Source organism: Pinus tabuliformis, chromosome 5_2 (genome assembly GCF_031772625.1).
Source record: "Pinus tabuliformis cultivar Carrire ecotype Pingquan chromosome 5_2, CPIR1, whole genome shotgun sequence".
Taxonomy (NCBI): domain Eukaryota; kingdom Viridiplantae; phylum Streptophyta; class Pinopsida; order Pinales; family Pinaceae; genus Pinus; species Pinus tabuliformis.
The window spans coordinates 937,557,363-937,583,580 of NC_142306.1; the positions used below are offsets into that span (position 1 = coordinate 937,557,363).

General features: G+C 39.2%; 1 protein-coding gene across 1 annotated transcript in view; it reads right to left on the reverse strand.

The window, feature by feature from the left end:
* Positions 1–26,218, reverse strand: part of LOC149162352 (uncharacterized) — a 187,476-nt gene that overhangs the window by 17,350 nt on the left and 143,908 nt on the right. Inside the window, exons 21-25 of the mRNA XM_089437229.1 lie at positions 22,406–22,674; positions 22,068–22,196; positions 21,760–21,928; positions 21,536–21,655; positions 20,367–20,562 (exon numbers count right to left, since the gene is read on the reverse strand). Coding sequence (XP_089293355.1) covers positions 20,367–20,562; positions 21,536–21,655; positions 21,760–21,928; positions 22,068–22,196; positions 22,406–22,674 — 883 coding nt within the window. The remainder of the gene's footprint in view (positions 1–20,366; positions 20,563–21,535; positions 21,656–21,759; positions 21,929–22,067; positions 22,197–22,405; positions 22,675–26,218) is intronic.

The window sequence follows — 26,218 nt, forward strand, 5'->3', positions numbered from 1 at the left end:
TGAGCATGAAACCCATGCTCCAATAATAATAACAATTTCTTTTCCATTTTATATTTACAAGAATACATTTCATACTTATGAAGACTGAACCTAGTTACACATTTTTCAACACAAAGAGAGAGAGAATGAGAATGAATAAAGTCACCAATGCCTAATCAACTAAGAGCTAAAGTGCTCTTGCTCTTTGCTTGAAAATCTCCTTCTCTTGATAAGATCTTGTACTTGCTCTAGCTCTTCCCTTGCTTTTACTCTTCACTTGCTCACACTACCCAAGAATAGAGAGAGGTACACTTGTCTTGAGGAGTTACAATTCGAAGTAGAGAAAGAGAGAGTTACGCTTAAAGATGAGAGAATATTTGGTGAATGTTACAAATCGAATTGAATGAGGGAGTTACAAGTACATTTAATGAGGAGGAGTTACACATTTTCCATACATTGATTTAGAGAGGGAAAGTTACATTCTCATAAGTGTAGAGTTACTATTTTATTCCAAGAAAGAGGTTCAATTTTCCAAGTAAGAGATTCTCAATTTAATTTACTTATTCCATGAGAAAAACTGTTTTTATTAATCCATTAAATGTGAATGACTTTAGACTATTTCATAAATAATAGTATTATAATAATAATAATACTAGTTAAGATAAAAATATTAATTCTTGACTTGAATAATCATGATTGATTTGATTTTAAAGTGGATTACATATGTCGACATCATCCTTGATCATTTAGACATGACTTTCTATTTCTGGAAAGTCATATTAGAATTGTTAGAAATGAAATTTTATTATAGGTGGTTCAAACAAAATTGAAAGATATGATTTCTTCTAGGAGAAATTCATCCCTGAGCTATCAAATTTTAACAGTCGTAAAGCAGTACTAAAACCTTTTTAAAGAATTGAAGCAGAGGGTTGGAGCCCTAGAGGATTGAAGCCCTCACACAAGGTTGGAGCCTAATATAGTACAAGTTGGAGCTTGGTTTAAAATCAAACATTGGAGTCTTCGTTTAGGGTTGGAGCCCTGAAGGGTTTATAAGTGTGATTGTACATACTACAAACTATCGTTGTAAAAGAGGATTGGAGTCCTCGTTATTCTTGTTAATAAAAATTATTCTTTTGTTGTACATTTTGTGTTCTAGTTTTACTAAGTGATCTTAACTGGCATAAAATAATGATTGTAAAAGAAATACTGATTCACCTCCCCTCTCAATATTTCCAACAGAGAGGGGGTGAATAAGTATTTCACTTCAATTAGTTAATTTAATCTTCAGAGCATTAAATAACATTTGCATCAGATCAAAACATCCCATCACATGAACAAATAACAACACCATTCAACAATGCACATCATCAAAGACAATACATAAGAGATTTTTTAGGTGGAAACCCTTTTGGGAGAAAAACCACCAAATGCTTTTAATATAGTTATTTAAGGATTACATCAATATGAAGCTCCAACTTCCAAGATTCTCTAGCAACAACTAGAAAGAGGCTCCAACCCCCTGATTTATCAACTAAACTGAAAGGATGCTCCAACACCCTCATTTACAAGTTCCAACTAGAAGGAAGCTCCAACCCCCTAGTTTTATCAGCTCCAACACCCTGATTTACCAACTCCAATACCCTGGTTTCATCAGCTCCAACTAAAAGGATGCTCCAACACCGTAATTTACCAACTCCAACTAGAAGGACGCTACAATGCCCTGGTTTTATCCAATGTTGCAAAAAGCGCGATCCGGATTAAATTGGCGAGGGGAAAAAATCAAAAAAACCTTAAAAATCGGGAAAAAATCAGGAAAAAATCGGCAAATACAAAAATATTTGTTTTTTTCAAATTTTGTAATATCTAAAGCATCTACAACATAAAATAAATACATTGACACATAAATATGATAAAAGAACTAATATATAAGATGTGTAACATAATTTCTAGTGCTACATCACACATAACAGTGAATCATGTCCTAAATAGTAAGTCCTGACTCCCGAGTCCCAACTCAGCCTCAAAATATCACCAAAAAATATAATAATGTATCTCATATCATGAGTCATAATGTCATATACAATGAAATGACCCAAATAACTAATACTATTGATTTCCTCTGCCGCTCTTGTGAGAAAATGCAAAACCTTTTCCTCTAGATGTAGATGCCAGTGGAGTCGGCAGTGGACTCTATTGTGCTCTAGAGGCTGAAGAACTAGGAGCTCCTCCTCCCCACGCCCTCTACTGGTGACAAGGGTAGACTAGGTAGGTGGTGTCACCTCCTCCTCCTGTTGCTCCTCCTCCTCCACCCCCTCTACCCCTTCCACTACCTCCTACTCTAACCAATCATCGATAGACTCCATGAGAGGCCCTCGGCCTTAACCCTCCATAACGGACAATCCCATCCAATGAGATGGCGTCCATATCAAGTGTCCTCTCAAGTTGCCTCACCCACAATCGAAGATTGTGGTAGACATAGACCATGTCATTAAGTCGCTGGGACTCCAACCCGTACAAAGGTCATAAAATAATAATTATAAAAAAAATATTATTTAATGAATTCAAAAAATTAATTGAAAATTTGAAATAATTTATGACTTAAGTTTTAAGTTTAACCTGTTGCGCTTCTTGGTGTGTATTTTTTCAAATACATTCCAGTTGCGCTCGCATCCTAAGGAGCTACATGTTTGGCTGAGGATTTGAATGGCAAGTTTTCACAGATGGGGTACTCTGGAATCATAGCTTCTCCACCATGCATTTACAACAAAATTATAAATAAGATAAACATAAGAAAAAGAAATGAAAGTTGAAAGTTGAAACAAAGTATGAAGTTATGAACTTGAAGAGACAATGAAATTTGAAACAAACTAAAAAATACCTGGCATTTTAGTCTTCCTATCAACCATAGCCATATCAAAGCTAAATGTGCCACCTGCCATCATGTATATTTCCATTTCTTTGGAGATTTCTGCACGTTCTACTAGAGATGACACCATCCTCTGAACACAAGTGAAGAATCCATCCATGACCTTAGCATCAAATAAGAACCCACAGGGGTAAGAAAATGTGGGGTTCAGGTAGATCTCTGCAGCATGAATGGGACGATGGAGTGTGTTGTTCCATCGTTCATCAATCACTTCCCATAGGAGTTGTTTCTAAAACCCCTCATCTCCCTTATCATCATAGTAGGTCTGAATGGATTCTTTGGCCCTGTCCATGGCCTCGTACAAGTAGCCCATTGGGTTCCAACTTTGTCCTCTGCTCCTTGGAGATATAAGAATATGTGAGACATCCAAAGATACGAAGATGTGCCACATTAGGCTTCTCTCCAGTGAAAGCCTCCTCTAGAGTCATATTCCCGAATACTCTATGAGGACTCCTATTATGAAGATAAAAAACAGTATTGCAGGCCTCAGCCCACAAAAACAAAGGCAATCCCTAATCATGAATCATCGCTTTAGCAGCCCCAACAATAGCTCTGTTCTTCCTTTCAGACACCCCATTCTGTAAGGAACTGTGAACTCTCTCCTAATGCCCTCATGTGCATAGAAGTCAAAAAACCCACCATCGGTGTACTCACCACCATTGTCTGACCTCAAGACCTGAATCTTCCTACTAGTCTGCTTTTCCACAAGAGCTTTGAACTCTTTAAAGCGACTGAAGACCTCACCCTTGGTCTTCAGGAAATATATCCAAGTCCTCATAGAGTAGCCATCAATGAATATAACATAATACTCATAACCACCCAAAGACACATGAGACATACAACCACTAACATCAGTATGAATCAAGTCTAGTATACCTATTGGTGTACTTGCCCAAAGCACTCCCTCTACAGACCTCATAATGCTCAACACTGAAATCAGGAACTCCAGTAGTGATCTCACTCAATACTCTCAAAGCTCCATGATGCATATGCACCATCCTCCAATGCCATAACTCGCACAAGTCTCTATTGCTACTGGTACTAGTGTGAGTGCTACCAGATGTGCTACTCACCAATGCTCTTGCCAACTGAAAATTGAACCTGTTTAGTTTCCCAGAGCGGACTCCAATCACTTTGGCCGAAGTGATGGAAGCTCCCCTTGGATGCATCAATACCTGCCCTCCTGAGAAGGTGACATCAAACCCCTTCTCCTCCATAGCAGACATTGAAATCAAGTTCTTCTTCATCCCCAAAACATGCCAAACATCCATAACCTTCAAAGGAGGCAAAGACTCCCTCTCAAAGGTCACAGTCCCCACACCAACAACTCTCACAGTGCAGTCATCTCGTAGTACAATCTCAATATCAAGTGCCCTCTCTGCAAGCTCTTAAAAGAACTCCTGTGCAATTGTCATATGGAGGAAAGCCTTGTTGTCTATGTACCACACATCGGACGATGTACTTCTACTCGATGTAGAAGTAATAAATGCAAAATCCTAGCCAAATTGTGAAGCAAACTGCTCCACCTCTATTGAAGTTGTAGTACCCTTCTTCCGCTTGTTCTTCGTCTTAGGACACGTAGCAACATAGTGTCCCATCTTCTGACATGCCCAATATTTGACTTTGGATGTATCTGTATCTTTCTTCTTCTTCTTCTCCTTCCCCTTAGCCCCATCTAATGAGGCCCCTTTTTTGGCCTTCCCTTTGTTCTTCCCCTTGGTTGTCAAGGCTACATCCTCCTCATCTGCTATCTTCACCCCACCACTGTCAGTCTTTCGTATCTCATGCTTCACACAGTCATCCAAGAATTTGTCCCAATTGGGAAAATTCTCCCTAGAGGTAACAACATTTCCAAAGACTTAGGAAGTCTCGTTATAGCTATCCTACTAACTAACTCTGTGGGTGCAGCTGTCTCACCAATAGCAATCAAATTATCACGTACCTGTTTGACCCTGCTAAGATAATGAGCAGAAGGTACTCTGAGTACCTTCTTCTTGCTCTCATTGGTACTCTGTGTTAATTTCGGGTAGCATCGGATGTGCGCTAGCCATGAAAATTAGTGGAGAGGCTAAAGCACATGAGATCTCTAAGACCCAAAAATGGTTTGGGGAAATTCTACTCGGTGAGAGAGATATTAAAATAATTAATATTTTTAATGGGTTCCTAAGTCTAAACTTAGGAAAATAAAAATATTAATGGGTATTAATATAAAACTGAGTTAGAAGGTTCTAAATGACATGGATCAAGCCAAATCTAACTTAGCCATTGATTAGAGATGTAATCTCAGTCGTTGAAGACTCAACAGAAAAAGTATAAGAGGCTTGAGGGTCAGTTGGAGATATACCAAATTGATCAGTCAATTCGATTTTCTAGAGTGGGGTTTGCTAAGAGAAATCGAACCAGTGATTAGAGTTGCAACGAGGGGCAATGAATGCATAGCAGAGAGGCACATATAGTGTCGGAAGACCAGCGCAGAGGCAAAGAGGTAGACGCAAAGCTAGCAGAAGCCACACAGAGGCCAGCAGTGACTACGTAGAGGGTTAGAGGGCCTGCATGAGTGACGCAAAGGCCACAGAGGTGATGCAGAGGGCCAGAAAGGTTGCGCAAAGCATCAGAGGGTTGACGTAGAGGCCAGGAGGGCTGATGCAAAGGCTCAGAGAGGCGTTGGACACAGTTTCGTGGAGCAGACTTTCAAAATATCTGCTTCTGAAGAGAGGTATTACTGCCAGATAGATTTCTCTGTCAGGTGAGCCAATTTAGCACCCAGTTGTACTCAAGAAAATCTGCTTAATAATAAAACCCTCAGAACTGCTGCACCGGTTTTCCCAAGTTTGGTTTTTCCAGGGATGATTGTCCAAAAATAACAGTGTCCTTTGTGTGTTTGTCTATTTCTTTCAGTTGATGATCTATAGATGTTTGAGACTGCATTGTATTTATTTCAATATTTATATGGTTAAATAACTTGTTTAGTAATTAAACAAGTAGGAGAAATAAACCAGATAGTGCGGGAAAATTTCTAACGGGTTAGAATTAGAAGTTCCAACATGGTATCGGAGCGTTGCAAATCACATGAGAGTTGAAGGCACCAGCTGAATCAGAGAATTTGCAGCAGAAACAATTGTCTCGAGGGACAGAAGTTGTTCCTAAACAGAAAGCAGCAGAGAAGGGGTGACGCAGAGGGCTTGCGTCATCAGTTCGAGCCAGAAAAGGGGCCAGCGCATAAGCAGTGAGAGGCAGAAGAGGCTCAAGAAGAGCCACGTCATCCTGCTCAGCCAAGTAGGAGTGACACAGTTGGCTAGTGGAGCAATTCAGCCACTGTTGGGATTGCGCAGAGCCTAGAGGCTCAGTTCTTCAGTTGTTGGGGCATAGGAAGTTGTGGGCAGATTGTGGAGTGTGAAGTTGGTGGGGTGTTGTTGTTGTTGAGGCAGAACAGTACCTAATGGGACAGAACCAAGGTAGAAGGGAGTCGCTACCTAGGCGGATTTCTAGCCAAGAAATCCAGATTAGTGTTGCAGGAGCAAAGGAGATCGGAGAGGTGCGATTCGACTGTTGGCAGAAGAACTTCCAGGAGGGAAGTAGAGACTCATAGGGAGTCGAAGAGAGAACTTCTAGGAGGGAAGTAGAGACTCAAAGCAGTTGAAAAGAAGAGCAGAGATGGCCATGAACGGACTGAGGGATCAAGACAGGCTAGACGGGGCGTCCAACTTTGTCATCTCGAAGGTCAGGATCATGTCTATTCTAGATAGACATCGCATCAAGGCCTTCGCCTTGAGAACCGTTGCTATCCCAGTGGACCCAGCTGATAACGAAAGGTATGAGGATGTGATGGCCAAGGAAAAGTGCATAATCCTTGATGGGGTCAAGGATCATGTAGTTCAGCATATTTCCAAGAAGAATACGGCAAAGGAAATGTGGGATACCTTGACGAAATTGTATCAAGGCACTTTCGTGCAAAGGAAGATGCTACTGGAAAATAAGCTGTGGTCATATCAGATGCAGAAGGGGGAGCAGATAGATCACTTCCTTAGCAGGTTGCAAGAGATTCGGGACCGACTTCCATAGGAGCCACGCCAGAACAAGAGTTAATGGTGAGGACCGCCCTGAACGCAGTCTTCGAGGAGTGGGAGACATTCGTCCAAAGCATTTTGGGCAAAGTGAATCTTCCAGATTGGGAAGAACTGTGGGCAGCTCTTCGCCAAGAAGAGATCAAACGGCTGACCAAGGCAGGAAGTAGTGGCAAAGGAACCCGGGTCAAGAAAGAGGAGGAAGTGGATGCGTGTCTGGCATCTGCGAGGCAGCAAGGTAAAAGAAAGAAAAAAGACCTCTCCAAGATTAAGTGCTTCAACTGTGGGGAGCTGGGCGATTATGCAACCCAGTGTCCTAGGAAGAAGAATAAGGGAGAGGCGTCTGACTCCAAGGCAACGCCAGCTAAGGCGGAAAAGGAGGTAGAGGATGATGACGATTATGCCATGAGTGCTCATGTACCACTAGAAAATAGGTGGGGTGACATCGAGCTGTAGTCAGGATGACTACATGAGATGAGGGGCAGGATCCTTGAGGTACCCAAACTCTTGGATCATATTCGGCTATAAGAGCCCTGAAGTGACAGTAGCAGGATGGCAGATGTCGATAACAACAGATGCGGATGGAGTGGCAGAGAGTGCTAGAGTGTAGTAGTCCTTGGCAGTGCAGAGAGGTTTGCAGCAGTGTGAGAGGCACAGAGGAGGTTGCAGTAGTGCAGGAAGGCACAGAGGTGTTTGCAGCGGTGCGAGAGGCACAGAGTTTGTTGCAGCAACACAGAGGCAACAGAGGGAGCACAAGATAGCAGCAGAGAGAGCTTCAACATCAGGAGGGTTTCTAGCCTGACAAGGATGTCAGTAGTTGGGTAGATCAGTTACCATTGTCTCAGTAACTGAGTTGCAGTGCAGCAGTAGCAGTGGTAGTGCTATGGGCAACACGATGCAACATGATGAGAGAGAGTTGTAGTGTAGATGCAGTGTTGGGAGGAAGGACCAACAACAACACGAATGCAGAGGGAGCTGCCGTATAGATGTAGCAGTGGCAGTGATAGAGCCATGGGCATCAATACAAGATGCAGCAGTGCAGAGGATGTTGGGAAGGAACGCCAAGCATCAACATAGGTTTTGGTGTCGGATGATCAGGTTGATAATCAGTGGTGGAGTATTGCTAGAGCACATTCCTCGCTAAGAGGGAGTGTTGATTTGGGGTAGCATTGGATGTGCTCTAGCCATGAAAATTGGTGGAGAGGCTAAAGCACATGAGATATCCAAGACCCAGAAATGGTTTGGGGAAATTCTACCCGATGAGAGAGATATGCAAATAATTAATATTTTTAATGGGTTCCTAAGTCTAGACTCTAAACTTAGGAAAATAAAAATATTAATGGGTATTAATATAAAACTGGGTAAAAAGGTTCTAAAGGACATGGATCAAGCCAAACCTAATCTTAGCCGTTGATTAGAGATGTAATCTCGGTCATTGAAGACTCAATAGAAAAAGTACAAGAGGAGGCTTGAGGGTTAGTTGGAGATGCACCAGATTGATCAGTCAGTTCGATTTTCTAGAGCGGGGTTTGCTAAGAGAAATCGAACCAGTGACCAGAGTTGCAGCGAGGGGCAGTGAATGCATAGCAGAGAGGCCGAGATAGTGTTGGAAGACCAACGCAGAGGCAGAGAGGCAAACGCAGAGCTAGCGGAAGCCACACAGAGGCTAGCAGTGACTGTGCAGAGGGCCAAAGGGCCTATGTGGGGGATGCAGAGGCTGCAGAGGTGACGCAGAGGGCCAGAAAGGTTACGCAGAGCATGAGAGGGCTGACGCAGAGAGTTTCAGGCTACGCAAAGGCCAGGAGGGTTGACACAGAGCCTCAGAGAGGCGTTGGAGAGAGTTTCGTGGAGCAGAGTCTCAGAATATCTGCTTCCGAAGAGAGGTATTACTGCCAGATAGATTTCTCTGTTAGGTGAGCCAGTTTGGCACCTAGTTGTACTCAAGAAAATCTGCTTAATGATAAAAGCCTCGGAACTGTTGCATCAATTTTCCCAAGTTGGGTTTTTCCGGGGACAATTGTCCAAAAATAACATTGTCCCTTGTGTGCTTGTCTATTTCTTTTAGTTGATGATTTGTATATGGTTGAGACTGCATTGTGTTTATTTCAGTATTTATGGGGTTAAATAACTTGTTCAGTAATTAAACAAGTAGGAGAAATAAACTAGATAGTGTAGGAAAATTTCTAACAGGTTAGACTTAGAAATTTCAACACTCTGATAGAGAGTGGTTAGAGTTGTCCACATATGATATGCATATGTGTTTCCTCTCACCTGAGGAACGACACGATCCTTCAAACTGTCCATCAAAATCCTTTTTGCCTTGGCATTATTTTTTGTGAATTCAGCAAGTTCGTCTGTAGCAGTAGGAGGTACAACCACTTGCCGCACTATGTCCCAAACTGCTGCCTCCTCAAACATTGTCTGAATTTTTCCCTTCCAAACGGCATAGTTGGATATCCCATCTAGTATGTCCTCTATCCTTAAGAACATGGCCATGACTGCTGTCCAAAATTTACAAAACCAAGAAAATGGAGAAATGAACTTTCCAGCACACCTTTTTGTCCCAAAAGTTCAGTCTATGTGAAATTTCACCTCGCTGTCCAAAAATATCAGTTTGTTGTCCAAACTGAGTTTGCTGTCCAAAAATATCAGTTTGTTGTCCAAACTGAGTTTTCTATCCAAAAATTCAGTTTGTTGTCCAAACCACTGTTTGTTGTCCCAAACTATTGTCTGTTGTTCAAACTGCAAATTTCATTCTGTAGCTTTGGTACCATGTTGAAATTTGATGACTAAAAAATGTTTCCAACAATCACAACCCCATTTTAATTTCATCTTATCACTCCCATTCAAGTAAATGCCATTTCCCATAAACATACATTCAACATATAGAATTCTGGAAATGAAATTTTCAGATTAAAACACAACCAAACCAACAACACACATGAAAATACACAGATTTTCGGTCAACTTAGACCCAGGCAAAACCCCTTCAATCTTCTCCAGGGAAAACCTGTTAAAGAGCTCTTCAAATTTATTTATCTTTCAAGTTCAGGAAAAAATACATTTGCAGACAAAACAAAACAGCAAAATACAACTTATCTCTTCAGCCCAAAACTCCTTGAAAACTGTGCCCACTTTGTCTCGATTTTCGTGCCCACTCGAAGATGAAAATATGTATTTTACAGATATGACTACAGATTTTTTTTTCAATTTTTTTTTCAATTTTTTTTCAAAAATTTCTCTCAAATGGCGTGCAGTTCACAACATTCAATGTTGTTCGTATTGTACCCTCTACTCTCTTCTAAACCTTGATTTCCATGCCCAACTTTGCCTAGAAATCACTCCTTCATCTTGCCGCAACAAATTTTTCCTTCAGAACTTTTCTTGAGCTCTCGGTTTCCTTTTTCCAATATGCTCATGAAGAATGAATGTCCCCTCTCTTTTCTTTTCCCCCTTTTGTTTCCCTAAATGACTTTTGGGCAACCCTAAGATCTAATGGCTCAGATTCATTTAGATCAAGGGATGAGAATAAATGTGCATTTAATTCTCACTTTCTATTTTTTAACTCACCCATTAAATAAAGTACCCACATTGTACTTTATGTCTAAAGTCACTTTTCACTTTATAATTTAACATTGACTTTACCACTTATAAAGTCACTTTCACTTTATAAAGTCACACTTAGGAAAGAATTATTTTGGACATTTTTCCCTAGGTAGAGACTAACCCATGGGAAACCACTTGTCCAAGGTACATTAAAAATCAACAGCTTTCTGAGAAGTAATTTCCGACTTGCTGAAAATTCATTTTTTAATCATATTTTAGTTGAGGGGAGGTCTCAAAAGCCTCCATATTGACACTCGTATCTTCTCCACCCCTCTACTAATCATCTATAAGTGCTAAGGCACCTGTAAGGTGGCTGTTACAATCAAATCAGGTTGTTTCCCCTATGTTTTTCCACAAACTTTACAATCTGCTACACAGGACAACAAGTTGTTTTGAGTCATAACTCCTCAACTAGTGATCCAAATCAAAAAATAATCACATTTTTTGTTAGAATTTTCAGTGTAGACCAAAATACATAGGTTGCATGAAATATTTTCTGAGTTTTGGCTGCCAAAATTTGTTTTTTAGTTTACATTGTACAACTACTACAGTGACACCCTTTATAGCTAGACATTCATATAAGTGAACACTTCACTCTAGGTGCCTCCATTAAAAGCACTAATCTTAGTGCCAAGTTGCTTAGGGTTAATTTAGGCACCTCCCATGGCCATTTAGGGGGTGTTGAGCCTAAATAGTGAGGACTTGGGCCAAGTTGATAGTAGGTCCCTACCTCGTGTGCGTCAATACTAACAGGTTGTCAGGACCTTAACAACACTTGATTTGATCAGTAACAAGGCATATGAAATTTCTTAATGATTGCAAACCTGCATAATAAATGCAAACAACTAACTTTATCACCATGTTTTTCCAGTCTCGGGGGGGTGCCCATAGTTGTATGCTGTCATCAAACCAAACAATAAGAAATTCTATAATTCACAGAATATTACCTCCTTTAATTGCATGCATAACAAGAAATTGAGTAATAGAAATCAAATAGCTTGTGTTTTCCTTGCTTTCTTTCCATATAATGCACCAATCAATTTACTTGGTTACTTTAATCATTTTAAAACAAACTTATTCAATTTTACTCTATTGATTTTTTTAAAGTTTCCTGTCAAAAAAATTGCAAGTTTAACTTGCTGGTGTTCTACATTTATTGCAGAAACAGGGAGAAATTATATCTCTTCATCGTTTTGCATGTGTAAAAAAATACTTAAAATCCAAAAATGGCATTTGGTTAGTGCTTTCCAGCACAGAAAACAGCAAGTATAGTTTGCAATTCATCTCTGTTTTCACACAACAATTGATAGTTTTCAGCCTGATTTTGCATTGGTTTGTATGCCCAACTTTATTTGTATTTTCTTGCATTTTCTTCCATGTTTTCACATTTTTAGATTGAATTCCCCTTGCCAATGCATATTACTCAGATTTACGCTGAACAGCAGTGTGTTTTATCAATTTCACGTACTACTTAACATTGTTAATTTGCATTTGACACCTTAGATCACTTAGAGATACCCGCTAAAGCTAACATGCACTCATCTTTGAAGTGAGAAGAATCAAATAATGTGACGTTAGCTTGTTTCCAGTAGAAATTGGATATTCTGGGTGATAACAGGTTCCATATTGGTCAATGAGTTCATCATATATTTTGCAGGTCTATTCAATTGAAAGCAGCTATCTTTGGTTATTGGGGTTAATTCGAATTTGTACTTAGTGTTTGTGGTATGTATTCCAGCTCATTACACTTCTATGCTTGGAAAGTGAGATGTAATGTTTCTTTTGAAGGCTCCAAAAGGAACTTTTATAAAATGGATTTTCATCAGCGCTTGAATGAATCAGTGATCCAGGTTTGTGTTAAACTCCTACTTGGGAAGTGAGATACATGTTGTACTATGGGTAGCTAGTTGAAGATGCTTGCCCAGTGTTGCGGGGGAGCGCCCCCCCCACTCCCGATCCGCGCTCCGGGCTGGAGCGACTCGGGAGCGGGTCGGGAGCGCGCTCCCTAAAAAAAAATTCGCTTCCTGCCTTTTCGGGAGCGTTTTGCCTTTTTTGCATTTTTTTTTTTGTAGTAATGTTCGAAATGCAATTTTTTTTAAAGAAACAAATAGTTTTTGAGTGGGGCAACTTAATGATCAAGTCTAGGCCCTAGTATTGATATGCTATTCATGGTAATGTTAAATTCTTAAAGTAAAAGTGACATTTTCTTTAATTTTCATTTTCATCATTTTACTTAAATTTTTAACATTACCATGAAATGACTCAGGATGTTTGAGAGTGGTTTCGTCCTCATTGGATTTCATATGGAGAGAGTAGAATTTTAGATTTCATTCAAAATCCAGCAGACTTATCAGTTTTTCAGGATTTCAGGATTGGGGGATTGCAATGTTTCCATTGAATTTTGTCATGTATTAGGGTATGGAACTCATATTTAATCAAGAGTACCAATCCCTCTATGTACCTTGATGTTAGTGACATTGGTTGTCGAACTCCTCTATCATGACCCTTCTAAAAATGTACGCATCACTCAAACAAAATCTTGACTTGACATGCTATGCTTTTTCTATCTTATGTTAATGCTTAGAGGGTGATATTAATGACAAAGATCCCTATACAGATACAAAGGTAATGACAAAGATACCTCTGGATATTAATGCTTGGAGGGTGATATTAATGACAAAGATCCTGATTTTGCAACAAGACTAAAAAATTAGACATTTCTCGTGGTGGCAAGAGGCCCAAGCATAAGAAATAGATAATAGATTTACTTCTCTTTTCTAGTTTCTAGTAGCTTTTATAACTATTGACTCTTTCATATTTATTATGATATTTTTTTAAACAATATATGACAATTTAAGTTTAAAGTTGGCAATTATAACTCATTAGTAATGAATTATGAATATGATGCTTCATGAAAGTTGAAAGTTGTTTCATTTCATTTCATTTTATAACATTTCATTTCATGTTAGATATTATTTGTTGTAATGGTTACACTTAGCTTACAAGTACAACTTTGGTGATCAATGATGATAAATGTTATATATTGAATTTTGAAAGCTTGAAACTTTAAGATTGATGAATCATGAGACTCAATATGTTGTATGTTACTATGTTACTAATTTGCGGACGTGGTTGATGAAGATTATAACTTCTAGATGATTGTTGTTATATGGTTCAATCTATGCTTTTTTATGTTTTTTATATCTAATTCATCATTCTACATGTTTTTGTTGACATATATGTATCAAAAATTAAAAAATATAAAAAATATATATATATTTTTAAAAAATCGCTCCGGGATTCGCTCCCAAACTGGGAGCTTCTGAAAATGGTCGCTCCCGCTCCCGCTCCCCGCTTCCGCTCCCGCTCCCAAGTAACATTGTGCTTGCCCTTCTTGCTCAGGAGAAAACCAGATTTGCTGCGATGTAAGGGCTAATCTGGTGTACTTAATAAAAGAGAGAGAGTAAAGAATAATTCAGGCTAAGCATCAGGGAACTGATGAAAGTCATAAGTGTATGTATCCATTAGTGATGGTATTGAAGCTCTTTGTCACAAGCTTGTCTCTTGAATTGTTTTGAGATTGATACATGATGGAGAGGAGTATATAACGAGAGAAACATTGAACTAGCATAGAGTGGCTTTTTCTCTGAATCATGTTATATGGGGGTAAAGTTGATTAGGAAACAACAAATAAAATGGAGTGTAAAATTAAGCAGTTCAAATTTAAGGGTCAAGAATGTGACATAAGGAAGTTTAAGGCCATGGAAGCAATTAGAATCCTCAACCTTGGTGATTTTAATAAAAACTAAAATAAAAATATATTAAAATTTAAAAGATTAATCAAGACCATGGTTGTGAATGCATTTCACCTTCTGCAGCCTAGGAAAAAATGTAGAGCATACAGTATCATGCTACTTTGACTGTAGCCATACAAATGGACTCTGGCTGAGAACTTTGCAAATATTAAAGCAAGGGACAGTCAAATCAATCACCTTCCAACTCCAAACTTTCCAGTGGCACAAAATGCTAATTGACAATAATTTAGTAAGTTGTTATAGTTTAGTCCTCTTCATTGAACCTCAATTGCTTATTCTTATGCTTGAAATTGGACATGCTTTATCATCTAGTCATTAATTCATTTCCAATATTTAAAGTTCATGTGTATTGATCACGCATGCCTTTGTGATTTCTTATGTGTATGCACACACACATGTGCATATGTATGTGTGCGAGAGAGAGAGAGAGAGACCTGCCAATTCTAGATATTCCACTAGAGCCTTTGGACTAAGAATATACAAGGCCAAGAGATCTAATGTATGGAACTTAACATATGGCTTATTCGTATGCTTAAAGTTGGAACATGTTTTTATCATCTGGTCATTAATTTATTTCCAATATTTAAACTTCATGTGTATGCTAGGGTGTCTATGAATAGAGTTGATCATACATGCCTTGCGCGCACACACACACATGTGCATGTGTGTGTGTGTAATATTTCTCGTTGAAGCGTGTGGTAGCTTCGAAAGGTCTTCTACATAGGCTTGGTGTCTTAGCATGTGGAAGATGATTTATTGCCTCTTTAGGTGCTTGCTTGGTGGAGTAACTGATTTATGTTTTTTTTTCTAGGTCTCACTTAGGAAAAGTACAATAATTAAAGTCAATTAATTATTGTGAACTATTAAGTCATTTTCTAAGGATAAATAATTTAAGTGACTTAGAAGGGAGATTAGGGTTAGGGATTTGGGTTTGATGAAGATTATAAAAGAAGCATAGCGAAGAGGTGAAGACACAAGAACATGAGAGAGAGGCAGCCACAACATTTTTGGGAAAGCATTTTTCTCAAGGAGAGAGCGAATTCTTTGGAGCGCGAGGCTCAGTGCAACTGAGGAGAAGGAAGAAGAATACAGGGATAATTTCAGGGTGTTTCCAGGAGGCCTATTTGTTGGGAATTGGAGAGGCTGAATTGCTGAAGTGAGGAAGCACAGTGGCTGCAGAGGCTGACTTGCCAGGGCCAAGTTGCGATTGCAAAGGGACTGAGTGAGAGCAAGGCACAGAGGCCGATTTTCTAGTGAGAGGTGGGCTGATTTTCTTCAAGCCGAAATTCTTCAGAGACCAATTTCCAGTTGCCCAATTTTCCTTGAGCTGAATTATTCCAATGGGGCCTAGTTGCAGGTTCCAGTCACTGTATTTTTCTTTGTAAATTTTCTACGGGCTGAAACCCTGATTTTCCAGATTAATAAATTGGTGTGGGTGAATTATTTCCACTCAGTGTTGCAGGAATCGCCCCCCCCCGGATCCGAGGCCGGAATCACGTCCCGTACGGAAGCGTTCTGGAACCTCTCCCCGAAGCGCGATTCCAAAAAAATCGAAGCGCGATTCCGTTTTTTTTTAGCGATTCCTGGAAATAAGGTTGCGTTGGGCCGGATCCGCGCTTCGGAGGGCGCTTCGGGCCTCCGGAAGCGCAACGCTTCAGGCCCGGAAGCGCACGCTTCACGAGCCACGGAACCGCGCTTCCAGAACAATCCGCGCGGGCAGCATTCTAACTCGAATTTTTTTTAATTTTTTTTAAAAGTTCACTTAAGTTAGCATGAGGGGGTGGGTTAGGGTGAGGTTAGGGTTAGTTTAGGGTGAGTTTAGAAAAGAATAAAGCCCCCATTCTCTTCTCATTTTCTCACTTTGAGTTTATGAGAGTTGGAGAAGAGAAGAGAGGAGAGGAGAAGAGAAGAGAGGAAAGGAGAGGAGAAGAGAGGAGAGCTTGGAGGAGTGAAGAAGGAGGAGCTAGGAGAAGGAGGAGGAGCTTGGAGCAAGAGCTTGGAGGACTTCATCTACAAGAGCTAAAGAGGTAAGTTCAAACCCCAAACTCCCTTGTTTTTTTGAAAAAAAAATTGTATTTTTCTCCTCCCTCTCCTACTCTTTCCCATTGTTTCTACTTGCTCCTTTATTTACAGGTTGTCCACCACCTATATCCATATTCCAAGATGGTGTTCTTTTGGCTTCTATGTATCATTCCACTCTTGGTTTTAATGATGGCAAGGGTGAGGAATAGAGGGGAAGAGGAAGGGGATGAACTTGGTGACCCAATGTATGATGAGGAGGAAGGGTTTGAAGAGGAAGGGGATGAACTTGAAGGGGACACTGAAGCACAAGATGGGAAAGGTACAACAACACCCTTGTGGAACTATGTGACCAAACTTGATGGGGGAAAGGGTGGTGGATCTTACAAATGGATGTGCCCTCATGATTGTCATGGAGGAAAACCATATTGTGGTTCATATACCCGTCTGAGGAGGCATCTTTGTGGGGTGCTGGACAGTGATGAAAAAAAGGGTTCTGTGGGGGTACAAATTTGCCCAAAAATTTCAGCTGAACAAAGAACAAAATACATCCAAATAGAGATGGCTGCACAACAAAAAAACAAGAAACAAAAAACTCATTCTGAATCAAGTGCAACCTCTAAATTTGGTAGTTGCCCATCTCCTCATGGTACTTCTGCAACCTCTGGAGGTAGAAAAACAATAGGGGATTTCCTTAATGTTGCTGGGAGGGATGATGTGGATGGAAAGATAGTTTGTTTTCTTTGTGCTTGCGGTGTACCATTCAATGTGCTTCGCTCTCCCTATTGGCATGACATGGTAAAGGCCATCAATGAAGCCCCAAAAGGATACAAGGCCCCCAACTATGAGAAAGCTAGAACAGTGTTATTAGAAAGAGAAAAAGCTAAGGTTCAAAGAGCTTTGACACGTTTTACACATGAGTGGGTGGATTCTGGGGTATCCATTGTATCAGATGGGTGGACAAATATTAGAAACCAACATTTGATAAATGTTCTTGGTGTTTCTTCTAGTGGTGCAGTATTTATTGCATCTCATGACTCCTCCTCCATCAGTGCAACTGCACAAAACATTGCAGATCTCCTATTGAAATCAATCAAAGATGTTGGTCCGAATAATGTGGTTCAAGTGATCACAGATAATGCAGCAAATTGTAAGGCAGCAGGAAAAATTATTGAGCGTACTCATCCACACATCTTTTGGTCTGGGTGCCTGGTTCACACATTGAACCTTTTGATGCATGATATTGTGAAACACAAAGATTGTGGGTGGATTGCTGAGGTTTACAGGAAAGGGAAGCAGCTCATTAAATTCATCACAGGGCATACAAGGGTAAACTACTTCTATGGCACTTACTCCAAGTTGCAATTGCTTAAAATTGCAAAGACAAGATTTGCTAGTTATTACCTCACCTTTAGGCGGCTAGTGAGGGTGAGACAAGCTTTAACTAATCTGGTGTGTGCTGAAACATGGGATGAAATTAACACTGACACAGATGGTGCTAATGCAGTCAAGGACACTGTTCTTGACAGTTACTTTTGGTCACAGGTTAAATATGTTTTGCAATTCACCAAACCAATTTATTACATGATCAAGTTTGCAGATTCAGATCGACCAGTAATTGGGGAGGTGTATGAGCAAATGGATAGCATGTTGGGGCAGATTAAAGACATTGTTGAGCCTAGAGATACCACCTTGTACAATTATATTCGTGAAGAGGTGCAAAACCGATGGGAAATGCTAAATATTCCATTGCATGCATTAGCATATGTTTTGACACCTAAATACTATCATCCATCATGGCTTTCAACACCAGCACCTGGGGGGGGAAGCAGGAAAAAACCACACCAAGATAAAGAGGTTCACGAAAAATATATGGCTGCATTGAGTAGATTAATCCCTGATAATGAGGAGGCTGCATTGGTACGGAGACAGGTGAGCAACTATACGAGCAACACTGGTCCATTTGGGAGCATGCATGCAATTCAAGATCGAGAGCATTTTTCTGCTCTTGAGTGGTGGAACATGCATGGAGGGCCTACTCCACTTCTACAAAGTTTGGCATTGCGGGTGCTATCACAGGTGGTAAACACTTCTTCTGCAGAGAGGTGTTGGAGCTCTTATTCTTTCATCCACAGTGTTAAAAGGAACAGGTTGAATTTAGACCGGGCAGAGAGCTTGGTTTATGTTCATTACAACTTGCGATTGTTGTCCCATTACTGTGAAGATGCAAAGTCTAATAAAGACTTGTTGACTTGGGACAAGAATCCAGAGGAGCCCAATTTGGAGGATGGAGTGTTGCGACTAGAGCAATTAGAGGATTCTCTTATCCAGGTATGTCCATTGTGGTATGAATTTTCCAATTTTCCCTTATAAAGCATTTCTCTAATTCATGTTTTTAATTTTTTTGTTAACTAGTGTTTTTTTTTTTGCATGAATTTTTTGAGCGATTCTAGGATGATGACACGGGTGTTGATATGCCACCACCCCCACCCCCATCTGGTCCCTTGGTTTCTAGGTTCCATGGTTCAACACCAACGGCAGGGGGTTCTTCTTCATCAGTTCCAGTGCCACGACTTACACAGGGACCATCTTCTTCATTGCCACCACGTGGAGGCCCGCCATCACGTTCTATTCGTGGTGGAAGGAGGAGAGATTAGTAGATATATTCACAATCTACTTCTTTTTGTCATAGATTACTCATTAGACTTGTAGACTTGTGAATTTGAATTTTGAACCTTTTTGGCTTGGCGGTGACCAAGTGACATATTTTGTAAACATTATTATTTGAATTTTGGACATGACAAATGTTGACAGTTGCTCACTTGCTAGATAAATCATAATATGCTCTATGTTTTATGTTTTATAATATGCTTAAATGTTTTATGTTTTATAATATGCTTAAAAATTTGATGTATGTTTGTAATAGCTAGAATATAGATGATTGTTGTACATACTAGTAACTACAATGGAATCATGGATGCCATATCTATCTTGATTTATGCAAAAATATGCATGTTTTCATGTCTTCTACAATTAATTTGGTATTTGGGATGTTTGTTTTGAGTATAAATGCAAAAAAATATAAAAATATATATATATATAGCAGACGCTTCCGCGGACGCTTCGCTTCCTAGATTTTTGGAAAATGACGCTTCCGCGCTCTGCGCTTCCGCTTCGCGCTTCCACTTCGCTCCCGCTTCGTGCAACATTGTTTCCACTGCAATGTGTGATTGATCTCTACAATTTATTTCTGCTCCATATATTTTTAGAAAAATACCAGTGATTTTATTCTCTGGTAATTTAGGATTTAATTTATTAATAAAATATATTGTTGGGAATAAATAATTGTAGTGAGAAAATAAATCTGGGCTGGTATTAGGAGATTTAACATTTCCCAATAAACTAGTTGTGGTAAAACAAAGAGAAATCCACTCCAGATATTATTTCCCAAAATGCAAAACCACATACTGTTAATAAAATACCCAACCTTCCGGCTGTTTATAAGGGTGTTCTTTTGTGGCCAGTTCTTGAAGAAACTTGAAACACCCTAATGGTGGCCAACTACCACGCCATGTCACCAACTCTAACATACAGTGACTGAAGACCCCTTCATTTCCCTTCTCTTTAACCCGTTCCTTTATCACCCTCTACCATTTACTGTTTTTTCAGAATTTTCTGCTGTTTTAAGTTTTACTAACAAATTATTTTTTGTTTTTATTGAAACCCTTACTGTCCATTTCACAAGATCCTGAAAATCATCATTGTGATGAATGACTACCCAAGCTCATTTCCCCGCTTCTGCAACATTAGGTACTACATCATAATCAATATGAATGAGATGAGTGTGCGTGCTTTACAGGTTAAATGAAAGATGCTTAATCTGTGTATGTGTTTGAGTGAGTGAGTGAATGTGTGTGTGTGTGTGTGTGTGTGTGTGAGAGAGAGAGAGAGAGAGACCTGCCAACTCTGGATATTCCACTGGATCCTTTGGACTACGAATATACAATGCCAGGGGATCTGATGCACGGAACTTAACATACGGTTCCAATTCATTAGTTAGGTGCTCAAGTAGCCTCTGTCTCATCTCTAAATTCCAAATCACCTCAGGATCATCAGTTTCAGAATCTAACAATGTCTTGAAAGAATTGTCATCCTGCAGTGATGCAAACAGAATTCAAAGTATGGCAGTTATATTCAGGTATCACTCAATGCTTCACTAATCCACAGACGAAGCATAAACTCGTATTTTTTTCAATTCAAGATATTGTGAGTAGACAGTTGATACATATAAGTAAAAGAATACTATTCAATGTCTCTTTAGAGTCTCACATGAGCACCCCTAGGAACAATGACTTTCCTGCGTAATTAAAAAACTAGTACCATAGAATGAAATATTTTTCAAGTAACAAATAAAATCATATTAATGACCTCAAGTGACCAAAATAGGTCAATGGACTAAAAGGCATGCAAGCATCTAGAGAAAACCAATGAGGGAGTGCCTAAAGCATATCCCAAAATGAATAGATATGAGATAAGAAAAACCATCAAACAAGGCATAAGAAAAAACAGGAGTATGCTAAATCATTGTGTCCAAATATCTGCATGCTTCTATGGAGGATTTTCCAATAAACTAGCTGTGGTAAAAGTTAAAACAAAGAGAAATCTACTCAAGGTATTATTTCCCAAAATGCAAAACCACATACTGTTAATAAAATAACCAACCTTTCCTGCTGTTTATAAGGGTGTTTCAGGGCCATTTACAGCAGCCTTTTGTGGTTGGTTAATTGAAAAACTTAAAACACCCTAATGGTGATCATCTGTCACACAACTCTAAGGTACAGCATCTGAAGCTCCCTTTATTTCCCTTGTCTTTCACCCATTCCTTTGTCGCCCTCTATCATTTACTGTTTTTTCAGAAGTTTCTGCTGTTTTACTCACAAATTATGTTTTGTTTTTATTGAAACCCCTTATGGTCCATTTCACAAGATCCTAAAAATTTAATTGTGATGAATGCTTACCCATGCCCATATTCCCGCTTCTGCAACATTAGGTACTACAACAAAATCAATATGAATGAGATGAGTGTAGGTGCTTTACAGGTTAACTGAAAGATGCTTGATCTTTACCTCTGACATGAGTTTCAAAATAAGCCCTTGGGGTAGATATGTGCAAAGAATACTGTTATGCCAAGGAGGATGTTCTTCAGTCCGAGTATAATCTTCTCCCTGAAAAATCGACTCAGCATCCTGATGCAAAGCACTGCTATTAATCTTAAAAGATAGCATACAATTTCTATAGATAACATCATTTACAAAACTAACTACCAAAACATAACAAATAGAATGATCACCTGTGACAAGTGGAATTGACGGAGAAACTTGATCATCATAATCTTTTCTGAATCAATAGTGTCACCAGCCACTAGTTTCCATAAAATAATTTCAAACATGCCATATTTGTAAAGCCGCTTCATGGCGTCTTTGTTGACAGTTGAAACATTTGAAATTATTTCCAATATCCTGGCACCAGAATGTTACACCATCTTATCATCCAAAAGGTACTTTCAATTGCCAATCACAGAATCAATGCAAATGCTACTAGCATAAATGGAAAATCCGTCCATTGTAATTGTTCTCAATTCTAAGTGTCATTTTCTACCTCCCAAAAAATGGTGTCTTTGCCCGAAGAAGTATTTGCACAAGATGACAAAGGACTTCTTCCCTTGAAAGCCTGCAAATTGCTGCAGAAGGTGGGAAGCTCTCGATATTGTTGTCACCTCCAGAAACCCTGTATTTGTGAAAATATTATTTTTCAGATGCTGGGCTTATTGAAAAAAACACTTATAGAAAGGCTATTTTTGTGGGAAAAAATTTGAATCCTGGATTTTCAAAGAACAAGCATTATCTCTGTATCCCAGCAACCAGAGAGATCTCATAGAAAACAGGTAATGTCATATTATTCTTAACTGATGTTTGCATTTCATTAACCTTAAGTACCTCAAAACAGCTTCGAGCAAATCCAATGCCAGACCAAGTTGGACTTTATCTGGAACTGTTACATCCTGCCACTGTATGGCTTGTTTCGCATCCAAGCTCCCATCCTCAAAAGCTTTGTCCAATATATCTCGAGCTCTTCCAGACGGAACTCTGATTGACTTGGCCGTTCCATTATGTCCAACAAATTGAACTGTTTCAATAGCTCTTTGAGACTTCGCAGTTTTTGTGTCCCATGCATCGCATTCAAACAAGCACTTGTCCTTGCAACACTGAGGAATGGATGACAGAATAATTATACTTCGCTTTAACATATTGAGTAAGATATAATTTATAGAAATCTTAATTTAAGTCTTGAGACTGCGCAAAGGTTTGGAAAGCAAACAGGTTCTTTGGGCATTGCACAAAGATGTTAAAAGGATACGAAGGGGTGAAGAGTTAATAAATGTTTTTGCTCTGGGGTTACTAAAACGAAGACAGAAATGATCAATTAAGGAAAGACAAAAATCAAAATTCAGGGCAGTAGCTTAATGTTGAAAAATAAAGCCTTCATACACCAACATCAGGAATAAATTGTATTGGTAGTTCAACCTCAAAATGCAGGTCGTTACTTGGCCAAGGATAAAGACTGCAAGCTTTTTTAGTTAGTTAAACAAATTTGAGAGATGAAGCAACTATGCATACCCTATATACATCAAACTATCAAACGAACATCAAAAATATGCATAGATACACACTAAATTGATGAATTGGAAACACAGCCATTAGACGTTTTAGTACGTCACAAACATAAATGAAGGTATTTCATTTACACTCAATTCTCACACTTGAAAATCCTGAGTAAATAAATCTTGCTACAGCATACTTAGCTGCAACTTAGTTGCCGACTCCTGTATTGATTCAAGTCTATGTTGTCTTTAGTGACATTAAAAAGTGATCAGACAATTATTATTATGATCATATGTTGACAATGTATTTGATTACTTTTGAGTGGATAGTGAGTTAAAGCACTACAGGTCCATCTTAACTCTGGATCTATTAAACATTGAGAGGGATCAAAAAGAATTGAAATGAACATCTCTCAATGCATAGAAGATCTTGAGTAAAATTAGATCTATGATGGTTTGTGTATTGATATATCTTAATTAATACTTGGTTTTTTGTACTTCCATCGTTTCTTACATTACAATTTTATTTTATTTTTATAAGCAGGAATGATACACATCTCATCCATAATGGGCTGTTGTTTTGTTAACCTTTTGAAAAAATCATATTGGCACAACATATGCCACGAGTCATCTTAGTGTTAGGCACAAACATTACACATCTCATACCTGGCTATAGAATACACCTTGATTCTATCGATGCAATAATGAGGATGACACTAACAATTACTTGTTAAGAGGTTTCTATTAAGATATATGAATGGAAATGTTCTATGGGGATACATCCCCCGGGGTGGGGGCCACGCCCCGTACATTTCCCGCACTTTGAGATGGTGAGTTGCCTAGGGAAACATTTCCCTACATCCCCCTATGAGGGAAACTTAGGGAAATGCATGGGGAAACATTTCCCCACTGTGAGGGACATCTAGTCACCCCCTTTCCTAGAAGGGGGATGCTTAGGTGACCCTGAGATTTTTGTACAATGAGCCATGAAAATAGAACAAAGATGTTGAAGAATGTAATCAGGTTCGATCATCATATTTATATTTTAGTCAAAGAATGAAGAAGAATTTTTTTATTATTATTACAATGACTTATAAAAGCATGGGTTTCAAGCTTGGGTCATCTTTTTATAGGTCAAAGACCCCATTGAGGACTTCTAGGTTTTATACTGAGTCATTAGAGTCATTGTCCATTTAATCAGACCCTTCTTGGGCTTTTGAATCATAGGAAAAGAATTATTATTGAGTCAAAAATGTAACTTGTCACCTCCACACCAAGTCGGCCCTAGCCTGATGAAGTTAGCCTACAAGAGGACAATTCGAACCACAGAAGAGGCTATATATACAAGAGCAATTCGATCTATTTGGACATCAACTCAACAAGTTCGATATACATCAAGGAAGTGCAGAAAAAAGTGTGAAATTCAAGGAGAAGAAGGAAGAATTGCAAGTCGAAGTTTTTGGGCTATCTCTCTCTCTTTTATGCGAAGTTACTAGGCTATTTGCTAGGTGGAAGTACTGCTGGGAAGCTCAAAATTCTTAGTGTTGGATCGAAGTTTTGTTGCTGGGAAGGTCAAAATTCTAGATTTGTTGGGTCAAAGTGTTGTTGTTGCAAGGTCGAAGATCTAGATCGAAGTTGTTGGAAGAAAGGGCTGACTTGGTGGTTTGAGGAGGTTTGTGTCTACATTGAAGGTCTTGGATTATCTCGTCTTAACTACTGAAGGAAGAAGTTTAATTGGGTTTTTCCCTAGATAGGGGTTTTTCCCTGGCAAAGTGCCTACATCTTGTGTCTCTTGTTCTTGTGATCTCCATACACACATAATTTGGTAATTGCTTGATGAAAGATAATATAATAAAGAAATAAAAGAAGCCAACATAATTCACAAGTAATTATCAAGGAAGAGAAATCTAACCCTAATTCTACTAGCATTGATTTCTCAATATGGTACCAGAGCTAAGGTCAAGGAAGATTGGAGATCACTATGTTGGCTTGAAAGACATGACTACTCCATCTATGATAAGATACTTGAAAATGGGATTCAATATTGCAGGAAGCTGGATAAAAAGAATCATCTACAACTTATTCAACAAGGTCAAAAGCAAAGGGTTTTTGGTTGCACTCACAAGTTCACTCAATGATGACAATGCATGGATTATTAATAGTGGAGCATCAAGACACATGACAGAAGATAGCAAACAACTTCACACTCTATCAAAGGAATGTTGATTTGGGGTAGCATCGAATGTGCTCTAGGCCTCAAATTTTGCAGGGAGGCTTGGGCACATGTATTCTAAAGAACCCAGAAAGCGTTTTGGGAAATTCCACCCAGAAACAATTTTATTAGAATAAATAATATTTTTTAATGGGCCCCTAAGTCTAAACTTTGGAAATTAAAAATATTAATGGGTATTAATCTAATTGTGGGTATAACTTCTAGAAGAAGGCAAGGATCAAGCTAAAATGATCTTAGGAATTGATTAGCTTTTAATCTGGGTCGTTGAATGTCAACAAGAATATTATTTAAGAAAGCTTGAGGGTCATTTGGAAAACACACCAAGAGATCAAGAGATCGAATTTCTGAAGTTAGAAGTTCTTAGGAGGAAATTCTGATAGAGTAGATTTCTTGCAGTTCAGGGGCAGAGATAGCATCCGGAGAGAGAGGATTTCTCAGCCAGATAATCATCAAAAGAAAGAGGCAGAGAGTGATCCAGCAACTCTCACGCAGATGTTGATGCAGGGCCACGTGGGGCCATGCATAGGCAGTGCAAAGGGTGAGAGAGTCCGAAATTTTGCAGTAGAGTCAGTTTCTAAAGTCGAGAGCCAGGGTGTGAAACTGGGAGGCTGAGAGCAGTGACTCCAGGCAACAAATCAATCAGCTGGTTGGGTGACACAATGTCTAGAGGGGTTGACACAGGGACTGCGTGAGGACGACGCAGGGGGCAGCGCAGGGCTTTCCAGAGACACCTCATCCAATGACCGGATCAACCAGGATTTTTCTCAGTGATTGTGTGAGGTAATCTCACAAATCTTTCTGCCAGTATTTCTCTCTCTGTAACTAAATAACCCATGAGGTATTCAGAGATGTATTCAGAATTTTCTACTGCTTAATAATAATAAACCCTCAAATCTGTTGCACCGATTTTCCCAC